This window comes from Apis mellifera, linkage group LG8 (assembly GCF_003254395.2).
Source record: "Apis mellifera strain DH4 linkage group LG8, Amel_HAv3.1, whole genome shotgun sequence".
NCBI lineage: Eukaryota > Metazoa > Arthropoda > Insecta > Hymenoptera > Apidae > Apis > Apis mellifera.
Window position 1 is genome coordinate 11,980,207 of NC_037645.1, and position 13,972 is coordinate 11,994,178.

At 17.2% G+C, this 13,972-nt stretch overlaps 2 protein-coding genes across 2 annotated transcripts; one reads left to right on the forward strand and one right to left on the reverse strand.

Moving 5' to 3' along the window:
• Nucleotides 1-1,984: 1,984 nt before the first annotated feature.
• On the reverse strand, nucleotides 1,985-3,965 carry LOC100577676 (E3 ubiquitin-protein ligase TRAIP; the record flags this gene model as incomplete). Its single annotated transcript, XM_026442260.1, has 7 exons — nucleotides 3,668-3,965; nucleotides 3,152-3,526; nucleotides 2,978-3,079; nucleotides 2,760-2,882; nucleotides 2,443-2,686; nucleotides 2,216-2,368; nucleotides 1,985-2,122 (listed from the first exon to the last, which is right to left on the reverse strand). Coding segments are annotated over exons 1-7 (1,248 nt in total), but the record flags the coding sequence as incomplete, so codon positions are not given.
• Nucleotides 3,966-6,229: 2,264 nt separating this feature from the next.
• Nucleotides 6,230-13,459, forward strand: LOC551720 (activator of 90 kDa heat shock protein ATPase homolog 1). The gene is made up of 9 exons (XM_624108.6): nucleotides 6,230-6,470; nucleotides 7,113-7,213; nucleotides 7,508-7,587; nucleotides 7,941-8,134; nucleotides 8,398-8,518; nucleotides 8,668-8,750; nucleotides 8,869-9,006; nucleotides 12,608-12,843; nucleotides 13,074-13,459. The coding sequence occupies exons 2-9, from the start codon at nucleotides 7,134-7,136 to the stop codon at nucleotides 13,156-13,158; spliced, it is 1,017 nt and encodes a 338-aa protein (XP_624111.1). The 5' UTR covers nucleotides 6,230-6,470; nucleotides 7,113-7,133; the 3' UTR covers nucleotides 13,159-13,459.
• The last annotated feature ends 513 nt before the right edge of the window (nucleotides 13,460-13,972 follow it).

The following is a 13,972-nucleotide window of genomic DNA, read 5'->3' on the forward strand; positions in this document are numbered from 1 at the left end:
ACTTGTATTTATTAATACGAATGAAATCGTTTAATTTTTATTCTTTGATAAAACTTTTTTTCGTATCACCTTTTTAAATATAATTAACTGTTGTATCATTAGTTATCTACGAATGATAAGATACTTTTGATATAATCGATTAACTTAGTTTCTAAATTTACATGTAAAAATTAGATCAGAAATAAAATTTAAATTATAAACATTAAGAACATAAAGAATATATTTAATAATATATTTAATAATATAATTATATTAATATTTATTTCTATAATATAATTTTTAAATTAATATTCAATATTATTATAATTATAAAATTAATGTTTTATAAAATTATTTTAATAATTATTCTATTTATATAAAATTTCAAAATATAATATAAATATGATCATAAATATAAATATAGATCATGTTACCAGCGAAGATTGAATCAATTATTATATTTTTATTTTCATTACAATGTTACATATATATAAATTAAAAATAAAAATCTAAAAATTGCAAAATTATTGATCATATAAGTTATATCTATTTTTATAACTATTTTTCATATAAACTTATAGTTAAAATATTTTAACATGATTATAAATAATAGTATATATAATATAATATAAATAATAATATAAATAAAAATATATATTAATTATATTTATTATAATGATTTTTTTAAATGCATGAATTAACAATAAAAGTTCAAAAAAATGTTAAATTAACTAATATATTCGTAAAATCACACGGTTTTAAAACAAACCGTAAAAAATATGCAATTTATTTTCAGAATATTTTATAAACATTTAAAAGTTGTATTATAAATGTATTATAAATATTTGAATTATATGAATGTATTATAAATATTTCATTAAAAACTCTTCAAAATATTATAAATTTAAATATATTAGATATTTAAAATTTAAACAACATCTAACAATCTTATTAATAATAATTTTTGAAAAATAATAATAAGAAATATTTATCAGATTGATCTAAATTTTATATGATTCCATTTGGTTACTTTTGTTATTTATTGATAAATTAACAATAAATTTTGTACAAGAATATTTGCATTAACTTTTTTTTCGTTTTTTATTTTTTTTAAATAAAAAAATATTAAAAAATTTTTTTGAATTAATAATATCGATTTCGTAAATATTAATATTTAATATATATCGAAGTTCTTTTATAGAAAATATATATCCTTTGTACACATTTTTTAACAAAATATTAATAGTTTTATTTTTTTTTTTTTTATTACAATAATATAATTAAAGATTAATACTATTTTTCGAACTCAAATTTGTAAATATAGATAAATATAGATAAATAATGTACGAAAAATAAAGATAGGATGAAAATCGTGAAATCAATGCTATAAATAAGACATATGTTAAGAAGAAGAACAATCATAAGAAAATGATAGAGAAAATAAGAATTGATTATCAATATTATTTTTTCAATATTTAAGATATCTCTTTAAAAAATTATTTTTTTAAAATATTCAAAAGATAGCACTAATTGTCAATTTTTATTTTACCTTGTTTATGAAGAGATATCTTACATATTCAAAAAATAACATTAATAAATAAATTAATAAATTGCTATTTTATGTATAAATTTTTGCTTTATATTTAAGATTTTTCTTGATTGACTGCAGATATTATTTATAAGAGTTTATTAGATTATTTATTGAAATTTCATAAGTCAAGTTCAAATTTTAAATATATATATTTTTTAATTTATTTACATCAGTAATAAAAATATTATATAAGTTTATACATTAAATGTTTCATTTAAAAAATATATAGTAATAATATTTTATATATATTTTTATAATTCATAATTTTTTAACAACTTACTTGAAATATATATTATAATCTATGTAACTCTTCTTTTATTTTTTTTAAATACAAAATTAAATACAAAACAACTATTTACAAAATATATATTATAAATTATTAATATGTTATTGTTAATTAATAATATAAGTTGAATCAATTTTTAATTTTTTAGCTTTACTTCCAGTATCTATTATTTTCTTTGTTTTGCTTTTAGAAGGATGAGGAAATTGTTCAATTTTTGAATGTCCTCCCAAACCATTATATACAATATTATTAATTTCTATATTTTCCTAAATCGATAATCTTTATAAGTAAAAAAAAAATATATATATACATACATTGCTAATATATACTATTTTTAAAATTATTATATACATTCTTACATTTTTAGTGTATGTTTCTTGAATTCTTGGTTTTTTTGTAAGAATTGAAGAATTTAATTTTATTGTACTATTTTTCTGAAATGCTGTATGCTGTTTTAAAGTAAATACTCCTCTTGATTTTACTGGAAGATATGGGGAATCTATTTCAATTTTCTAAAAAAAAATTATATATATGAATAATAAAAAAAAACTTAACTGTGTAATATATTACAATAAATTATTTTTACTGTAATAGATTGATTTTTCTCTTTTGAATTTATATCTTCTTCTTTACTTTTTGTCTTATTATTTATATTTTCAATTTTATCTTGTTTAATATCATTGTTTGAATTATTAATTAAAATATCTTCTGTTTTTGAATTAGAGTTTATTGATTTTTTTATTGAAGATATTTCTTCTTCCATTTTTGCAAGCTTATTTTGTAAACAAATTTTTTCAGTTTCACAAACCATTATATCTTCTTCGAGTTTCCTATAAATAATATATAATAATAAATCCAATTCTTCAATGAATTTAATTTTTTAATATTAATAAAATTATATACATTCTCTTGCTATATTCCTGAGATAAGGAATTTCGTTCCATTGAGACTCTAGTAAGTTCTTGTTGTAAACTTCTTAGATTACTTCTTAATTCTCTTCTTTTATTTAAACTAATTGTCATTTGTCTAAATGTAGAATAAGAAAATATTTTTTTAATGTAACAGAGAAAAATATAATAATAAGATATAAAATATGTAAAATATAAATCATATTCAATTACCTTTTCATCACAGATATATATGTAATCAATGTACTAGGATCATTTGTTCTTGATATCATCTCATCTACATCTTCTATTGAAGCTTCAAGTAAGATTTTTATACTTAAACAAAAAATATATTTATTAAATAATATTTAAATAAAATACAATAAAATGCTATAAATTTGCACATACTTTTTATAATTTTCAACATTTTTTTGTAACTGTTCCAATTCTTTTTTTATTTTTTCTATTTCTAAATTTTGTTCTTTAAAATATTTAATTTGTTCTTTCAGAGCATAAATAGTGCTAGTTTTCTCTTTTATTTCTTTCTCTGTTTTTCCTACTTCTTGTTTTAATCCTTTTTTTTGTTTCTCTAATGTTTCAATCTTTTCCATATAATGTTTAATATCTTTCTCTTTTAACATAAGTTGAAAATTTAATTTATCAATTTTGTCTTGTAAAGAATATGTATCTTCACTAATAGCATCACTATTGGCAAAATTAAAATATATTCTATGAATTTTATTGAGTGTAGTCCTTTCTCTACAATGTGGACAAGTTTTGGATCTGCATAAAAAAAAATTAATAAATTTATAATAATTGAATATTTTTTTAGATAGAGAATACCTAATAAATATTATTATTTATAAATAAAAATTTTATTCATTCATGAAAATTTAAATTAAATTTTATTTATTAGATTTTTACCTTTCTAACCATTGAGTTACACAAGCAAAATGAAAAATATGTCCACATGGTGTATAAAAAACATCATCAGAAGGTATTAATAAATCACTACATATTACACAGATAATATTCATTTTATATATAATATTAATATAATTAATACTTAAATGTAAATATTTAGAAATAAACGTATGTACTCTATCTAATTAAAAATTGTCACCAGTTTGGAATGAATATTGTTATGTATCTTAACCAAACTTTGTCATAATGTAATTATCATTTATTAAATTAAATATGTTGACTTAATTTGAAGTAAATTCGATATAAATTTTTTTAACTTTAAATATTAATATATAAAAATTCAAAATTAAACATTTCAAACTAACCGTTATATATAATGCCATCTACATATCGTTCAATTACTTAAAATATTGAAAATGTCTGAAAAATAAATATCACGTGATAGATATTGTAATTTCGGTTATTCACTAGCATAATATTGGTACCAAAATTGAAATTAACTATATCACTATCATTGTATAAAATGACACTAATTTTTATTTTTTACAATTGTTTTTTACAAGCTGTATTTATGAATTTTTATTTTTAATTCTATTGCATTAAACTTTAGTTTTAAAAACTTAAATTGTTGAACTTTTTTAAAATGTTTTTATATATTTTAAGAAATTCGAAATAACGTAGAATCCGAAAATAATAAATTTATACTTTATATTATATTATATTATATTATGTTATATTATATTATATTATATTATAATATATTATATTACATTTATATTTAAATGTAAATAAAAAAATTTTTGGAATTGAGTGTTTCAAAAATTTTCATGCAAAATTAGAAATTTTTAAAAATTTTCGCTAGTTACGTAACACTTATTGGATTTTTATCAAATTTTATTTAAATTTGATGCATGCTAGTGCTTTTATCTTCCAAATATATTGAAAAATTTGACATAATATAATTAAAAAAATTAAATTTTACATATCCAAATTTAAAAATACATGTAAAAAATATAACTATCCAAAAATTTGATTTTTTCAAATTTATTCTTATAATTTTTATTTATGTTTTTACTAACAATAAATAATTTTTAAATAAATTAATATATAAAAGATAGTTTTTTATTTTATATATCAGAAATGTGGATTTAATTATGATTTCCCTAGATTTTGATCACATGTTTGTATTTACATCCGGTGACTTTTTAAACATATATGTTGATGATGTAACATATCATTTTAAAAATCACTAAAATTTTAGTTTTCTAATTTAGAGTTAACTAACTTTTTTATTTCAATAATAATTAACAATTAATTTAAATAAATTTAACATAATTGTTTTAAAATAGATAAACAAAATATAATATTAATAAGTAGGTAAACAAAATATTAAATGCAATTCATTGTTTTTTTCTATAAAAAGTTACAATATTAATTAAATTATTTATTTATTAAAATATATAATATTTTTATAGATAATAGTAAAATAATTTGTGTTTTTAATTAAATAAAAACGTATTCTAAATATTTAGAATTATTATAAATAACTAGAAAACTAGAAAAATATTTTAAATTAAGTTATAATTTTTTGATATTGAAAACGCATCTTTAATATTTTAAATGTTAAAACAATTTGTGTTATAAGTACTTACAACAATAATGTGTAATTTTTAAAACATAACAAAAAAGTTAAGTATAAATATTTCTGTCATGAAAAATCGATATTTTAAAAAATATTTATAAATATAGAAATATATAGAAATATAGAATTTAAAAACTTACATTTTGACTAAAATATTCTATTAATATCGAAATAATTAAAGAATCTGTAAGTGAGAAATGTATCTATTCATTCAAATATTATATTATTAAAATTAAATATATATAATATATTTTTAAATTAATATTCTTTTCTTTATAAAAATTAATTCATTAATAATCATTTAATTTTAAATATTGCGATATTTTATTTATTATTCATTTTATCATATATATATTTCAAAAGGAAAGATTCATTAAAATTTAGTATTATGTTGTGACATTAAATTGTTCAATAAAATCTGTATTTGAATGATGCAAAAACAAATTAGTATTTATAAATATTATAATTAATAATATATATATATATAATTCTTTTTATAATCCTATATGAAATAATATAATCCTATATAAAATGAAATAAGGAATAAAGATTGAAAATAAATTTATTCTTTTTATGATATGAGTAAATAATAATTATTGTAATTTATAATTATTTATATTTTAATTACTTATATTTTTTCAAAGAAAATTTCAATTTTTTTATCAATCAAATTTAATATATTTAATATTTTTTTAATAAGATTTTAATAATGTATTTTATAACATGACATTTATTGATATTTAATTTTATATAATAAACTTGTATCATTTGAGATTGTATCATTTGACTATTACATAATCATTTATTCTTTAGATATTTATTATTCAATATATTTTCAAATTTAGTTTCCTATCTAAAATAATTTTATTATCATACGTTCATGAAATTTCTAGAAAGGTTCTATATCCCCTCCACTATAACTTTGTTTCCTTAGTAATTTCGAGTTTCATGTGGAAGGTTGCGGTTTTCACGTTATTTATTTGTCCAAAAGAATTTTTACATTGAACGGATTCCGCATCTTTAAAAAAAACAGTAATTTTTTTTATAAAACAATGTATTAAGTACTTAAATAAGTTTTAATTGATAATAAAATCGAATTGTATATAAATAGAGAGTGATTGACAAGATTTTCTTCTAGCCGATATAGTTTTCGAAAATTTGGTAAGTGAAATATAACTAAATAATATTATATTTAGACTATATAAAATAATTTGAATTGAAAATGTTTATGGAATAACAATAAATTGTAAGTAAAATTATTTCATACTTTATCTAAACTTATTTTTATTGAAATGAAAATGAACTGTGTTTCCGGTTTCGTTTCTCTTACGTTTAATTATTTTTAATATAATTTATATTATACTATTTTTCTTAACAGTTTCAAAGTGATAAAAAATTAAATGATTTCTTTTCGAAAATTAAAAAAAATTTTGAATTAATTTACTTATTAATATTTAATAGTTTATTCTATTGTATTTTAATCTTATTTATAATATTTCTTAATTTCGTTTATAATTGATATAATGCTTGAATAGAATTAAATTTTTAAAATATTATTAGTATTAGTATTAATTGTAATTTATCAATACAATTTATATTAAAAATATTTTTAAGTTTATTAAAAATAATATATATTTTATATTAAAATATTATTCATAAGTTTTTATTAAAATCTAATTTAATATTATTTTGTTTTTATAAAATTTTGTTATAAAATTTTATTTTTTATATTTTTTCATAAAATTATATTAAAAATATATTTTGTCATATTTACTATTAAATGATTTTTTTTTTATGTTTTAGGAATAACTCAATTTCAAAGAAATGGCTAAATGGGGTGAAGGAGATCCAAGGTGGATCGTTGAAGAACGACCTGATGCTACTAATGTAAATAATTGGCACTGGTATGACAAAATATATTTAATTTTTTATTAAAAGATTATTATATCATTACATATATGATTTATATATATCATACATATATTGAGTTAATTAAATATTGATATTTTATAAATTTATACATATTTATTTTATATATATAAATTTTATATCCAAAGGGAAATTATATTTTTTTATATTGTAAATTTAATAAATTAATTATTTTTGTAGAACATTTTAATTTTTTGAAAATTTTAAAAAATGTTTATATTTTACCTATTAAAATTAATATAATATTTCATATAATAATATTCTTTAAGGACAGAGAAAAATGCTTGTACTTGGTCCCAAGAGAAAATAAAAGAATTATTTACTAATTTAAAGATGGAAGGAGATGAAGGTTTGCATTTTTTCTTTTATATATTATTATATTAAAAATATATAATTAATATTTAATAAAATCATAATATATAATAAAGCAAATCATATTAAATTTATAAAAGTAAAATTGATCTTAAATTTAATATGATTGATCTATTTTAATAATTATTTATAATATATATTTGCATATAATTATAATAAAATTAATTATGATATAAAAAATTATTTATTTATTTACATATTTTTGAAGAAATATATAATTCGTAATATATATAATTTAATTTATCTTTCTGGATGTATTAATTATTTGCATGTTAATTTGTGTTAAAATTAATATGTAATATCAATCTAAAAAAATTGTATTATTTTTAGCTTCCTGTACAGTAACAGAAGTAGAGAAATGTGAAGGTGAGGCAATGGCAAATAACCGGAAAGGTAAATTAATTTTCTTCTATGAATGGAATATTGTTTTGAAATGGAAATCCAATAAAGTATCTGATAAGAAGATTGAGGGTAAAATAAACATTCCAAATCTCTCTGAAGAAAATGAAATTTCTGAAGTAGATGTAAGTATTTTAAGAAACATAGTTATAAAATATAATTATATATAATTTTAGTTTCATAATCATTTAATTCATATATATTAATTCAATATATATTAATTAAAACATAAAATACATATACTTAATTTTTTTAAAGAAAACTTAAATGAATATCAATATATTATTATATTTTTATTTGAAAATTTTCATTAAATATTATTAATAATTATTTATGTTTTTTAAGTTTATATAATTAATTTTTTTAATTATAATTATTTGATTTATAGATTGAAATTACTTTGGAAGATAGTACAGATGAAGGAGAAGCAGTAAAACATTTTCTACATACAAAAGGAAAAGAATTTATTAGAGATAAATTGAAGCAATATATAGTTTCATTAAAAGAAGGTAAATTTATTAATAATAATAATAATTTAATAATTTCATTTTTAAATTCATAATTAATATTAATTTTTTTAAAATTTTTTTTTACAAAATTTAGCATTTTGTAAAAAACAAGTTTATTTTAATTTATACTAATATAATTTTTTTTATAGAATTCACAGTTGGAATGATTTTACCTAAAAAGGATAATGTGAAGGAAAATATTTCAAATATCACTTCTGGATTTAATGCAAAAGTATGTAATTTATATTATACATATAACATATATTAAATTTTATTCAAAGATTTTCCAAATTTTTAAATTTATTGTTTTATTTACATATAATTAATTAATACATAATTAATTATTATAGATGCAAATGAACTCTACTGTAGTTTCATCAAATAATAAAAAAGAATTAGGATGTAAAATTTCAACAACAACAATTAAGCAACAACAGAAGTTTCAATGTAGGGCCGAAGAATTTTATAACGTTTTTACGTCAGTGGAGGTAAGAATATTTCAATTATTAATGATATTTAATGCATTTAAAAATATATAAAGTCGTATTGCGTGTAGAATTTTTATTCATTCAAATTTATTTTATATTTAATGAATTCTTTAAAACACAATATTAATTCATCAAATTATTAAAAATTAATAAATCGAAAATTCTAAAACAAGAAAAAAAATAATTATTTAATTATTATGTTATTCATTGTTCATTATTTTTTTCTTTTAATTTTTTTTTTTCTATGAGAAAGCTATTATTTTTTCTTGTAAATTTCTATATTTTTAAAAAATACATATATGTACTTTTAATTATAATTTTATTTATTTTAATTTTCTATTTATTATAATATTTTTCTTATATATTTCTAATATTTTATTCAATATTGTTACTCTTGTTTTACATTATTTATCTATTTTCTTTTTTGAATTTTTAGCATTTTAAAGATTTTTCTTATTTTTAATTTATAAATACTTTATTATTTATATTTTTTTGCAATTTAGCAATTTATTAAAACAAATATAATATAAAATTAATTTGATAGGAATATGCAGTGCTGAAATAAAGGTTTAATGAATATGAAGAAAATATATTTATATTAATATTTTGCGTTTTCGCATTTCAGTTACTTTATTATGGATTGAATATTAATAATATTAATAAAAATATTTAATAAATATTATCGCGCTTGTAAACATAATTACTAATTATATAATCTATAATAAAGTTTAATAAAACATTTATATATAAAAGTAAAAAATTTTTATTATTATATATTTTATATAAAATAAAAATTTTTGATTATAATTAATAATTGTGAATAATGAAATATAATTTTATGTATTAAAATTTAGTTTAAACTGGAAATAACTATTATATGGTGATTTTGAATTAAATTAAAATAAGGTTATTTTATTTAAACAAAATTAAATTTTTATTAAGTAAATAATACTTTTCATTATTCTCTATCATTTATTTGATTGATCTATAATTCATAGAAACATTGTATGTATACTTCTATCTCACCAGGTGCTGCAAATTTTTACATCTATTACAATGAATAGAAATAAATCACAAAAGATTGTCATCTTTGATAGTTTCAATAAAAATATATACACTTATAACATCTTAATTGGGACACCTTATGTATCATATTTAATTAAATATTTTATCTCTTTTTATATAGGAGAATACTTATTAGTATATAGTTGTTGATACAGTATTTGTTGATAGGATTTATGATTGTTTTATATTTGCTTATTCTGGTATAGGTGGAGTAATGAAATTCTGGACTGCTGAAATGAAGTTTTATTTTATAGGCTGATCTAAAAAATTATTTGTTTCCTGATGAGACAAGACAATTCAGCTATCACTATGAAATTTAGGTACAGAGTGCTAATACTGAAGACAAATTTGTAAAAAGGTTAGTGCACAGAAGGAACGCTTATTTGTTTATCTTTAGCTTGTATTGCTATAATTTATGAGACATAAATTATAAAATATTCAAATATATTTTGAATTTAATGAATGATAAAATTAAGATGATTTAAATAGATAAAATAATTTAAATTCTAAATTGGAATATTAGTAAAAGATGAACTACCAAATAACAAACTTGTCTTTTTTTGGCCATTTTTCTATTAAGATAAAGAAATATTAATAGTAAAATTTAAAAATATAATAAAAAAAATATTCTTTTTATAAATCAATTATATAAGGTGTTCTTTAGAAAATATCATATGTTATATAAAATATTCAATAAATATTCAAATGTTATATAAAATAATGTAATGTAAGATAAACTTTTGAAACTGCATTTAAAGAAAAATTAAATTTTTTTTCTTCCTTCTGAAAATTAAAGCGTTCAAGGAAGCTTTTTATGAAACATTTCTAATTTTAACTTTAAAATATGAAGATATTATCAAATTGAAAGTTCCTTTTGTATAATCAATTTTTTTTAAAGACATTGTTCTATTTAGCCTGTCATTTATTTTTAGATCTAGGATATATACAGGGTGTTCCATATATATATATATACATAAATTTATTTCCCAAACTATTCAAAATTCGAAAAAGTACCCAAAATAGATCTTACATTGTTTCAAAAATAATATTTTGATGTTTCCAAATCTTGTCTGGATGTATGTATATTTGACATTTCAAAATCAAACCACTCTGACTTCATTGATTCATAATATGTTAGTTTTTCAAGGTTACTTGTAATCATTTATTATTTAAAATTTATCTTTGTTTGAATGTCCAGAAACTGTTATTTATTTCTTGTATTAGAAAGGATGATTTTATATTTTAATATTAATACTGATTTATTCCATTTTTAAAATATAATTTTCTCTTGAAAATTATCCTATTAATTTGTTGATAGATATTCCTAATCCAATCCTTTATGTTACAAAAAAAGGTAGATTTTTTTTTTTAGACAAATTTTATCATTTGTAAAATTATTTTCTATAGGAAAAAATTTATAGGTTTTAAATTATGTTGATAACTTCGTTTGGCATATAATAAATCGTTGTAAATGAATTGAAAGAAAGAATTGTGCTAATCATATATGTGAATTTTTAATTTACATAAAAAAATAATTAGATTAAATTATTTATAAATAATAGGTAACTATGACATATAATGGATAGAAACAAAATAATGAAAAAGTATTGTTTTTTGATATAACTAAAATGAAATTCAGTTAATAAACTGCGAATATTTATGCACTTATAAAAAATTTTAGTGCAGAAAAATTTATAAAAATTATACATTCAAATGGTATTGCATCAATATATATGATGCAAAAAAGCATTTCAAAGTATAATAGACATTATAATATACATTATAATATTGATGAGTAAGACAAATCTTTATTTAAACTCCACTTATTTAAATATATTGATAAAAATTTTATTTTGCATAAATATCCACAGTCTACTTATTAATTATATACAATTTAATATATATATTATAAATGATTTTGAATTGAATTTAAAATTTTGAATAATTAAAATTATTTGTTAATATTTTTAATCATATAAAAAAATAATATTATCTAAATATTTAAATTTTATTATATTTAATTATTTAATTTTATCATAGAAATAAAAATGTTTTTTCTGTGATAAAATAATATTTCTATGAGAAATTTCTAATTCCTAAAGTCACCTTATGTTTAAATCTAAATATATGAAAAACTTTATTATTTGTTATTTTTATTTTGTATTATTATTTAAAATAATTAATATTTAATTATTTTATATAAATAAATCATTTAAAAATAATTTATTTTTCAAATAAAATTTTAAAATTTATTTGAAATTGTTTTTGTTTTAAATAAATTTATTTTTTATTATTTGGAGTAATTATTTGTTATTTTCAAAATGCCCAATGTCATTTTGTAGTATCTTTTTTTTAGGTTTTTTTATATTTAGTAATTTTATTTTTTTTTTTTTTATATTTACATGTTAACATAAATGAACATGCTACAAAAAATTTTCAATTATATTTTATTTGAGTATTTAATAAATGTATACAGGTTTTAATGAAATTTGTTAAAATTAGTAATGACAGTATTTATTCTAATATTTTTTTTCAGATGGTTCAAGCATTTACAAAGGGACCGGTCAAACTCGAACCAAAGAAGGCAGGAAAATTTGAATTATTTGGTGGTAATATACATGGTGATTTTGTGGATATAACGCCTAGAAAGATTGTTCAAAGATGGCGTTGCAAACAATGGCCTGATGGACATTTTAGTGATGTGACTATTGATATCTCTGAAAAGAGTGATCATACTGAAGTTAATTTAACACAAGTAGGAGTACCAGTTAGGTAAGATAAAAATGCTTAATATTATTCATTATTTATAAATTTAATTTATATGAAAAATTTAAATTATATATGTTTCAAAAATTTTATAAATTTTGTTTTAAATTAAGTTAAATAGAAAAATTGAAAATATAATTTATTTATTATATTATTGAAATATATTGTGAAAATATTCTATAACATTTTAATTAACAATAATAATTTTTATGTAAAAATTGATTATTTATTCACAGTGAGGAAGAATCTACAAAAGAAAATTGGGAAAGGTATTACTGGGATGCTATAAAACGTACATTTGGATTTGGTTATTTCATGTGATCTATGTATGTTTTAAATTTTGCTTGCTTATTGATAAGTAGAAAAATAATTAAAACATATATTGTCGTAAATCGCCTCGCATACCATTTACGAATTAATCGCATAATCAGCTACGTACAATCTGTCTTTTGTCTCAATGCTAGTTACAAGTTTTTCTTTTCCTATATTTCACATTTAGAACATTGCATCGTATAAGCGGGACATGATTACACGATTGCTTAGATATAAATAAAGTATCACCAACATGACACATCTGTATTAATAGTTGTATATGTGAAATAAATCATGTCAGATACTTAAATATTTGGTTTTTCTTGTTTTTGATGTATATATATATATGAATGCATATTATATTATACATTGTATCTTAATATGAAAATATTCCGTCGCGCTGTTACGTTGTTAATCCTCAAATTTCCCATTTATGCTTGTCATCTATTTTCTCTTTATTACTTTTTATTATTATCTATTCCTATAATCATTTTATAATTTTTGTGTAAAAATTTTTCTGTAAAAAAAACGGCATATATATATATATATATATATATAAAATACGATATACATTATACGAAAATTAATGGTATTAATTCTTAGTGATATTAATGTCAAGTGTTTTTTAAAAATAGTTTAAATTCTCTTCTTCGCAATAAAATAAATTCATATATATATATATATGTATAATATTGATTAAATATAAAAGGAAACACGAAATATTAAAAAATGGAGAAAGTATTTATTTACAATATATATATATATATATATATATATATATATATATAAAACTAAGTACATATATACATATAAAATGATATAT

What these genes read in the sequence shown, in the direction of transcription:
- LOC551720 (XM_624108.6), top strand. Translation starts at nt 7,134, where the DNA reads ATGGCTAAATGGGGTGAAGGAGATCCAAGGTGGATCGTTGAAGAACGA. An exon ending in CTTCTGGATTTAATGCAAAA is followed by an intron (nt 8,751 to 8,868) that starts GTATGTAATTTA and finishes TAATTATTATAG; the next exon opens with ATGCAAATGAACTCTACTGT. An exon ending in ACGTTTTTACGTCAGTGGAG is followed by an intron (nt 9,007 to 12,607) that starts GTAAGAATATTT and finishes ATTTTTTTTCAG; the next exon opens with ATGGTTCAAGCATTTACAAA.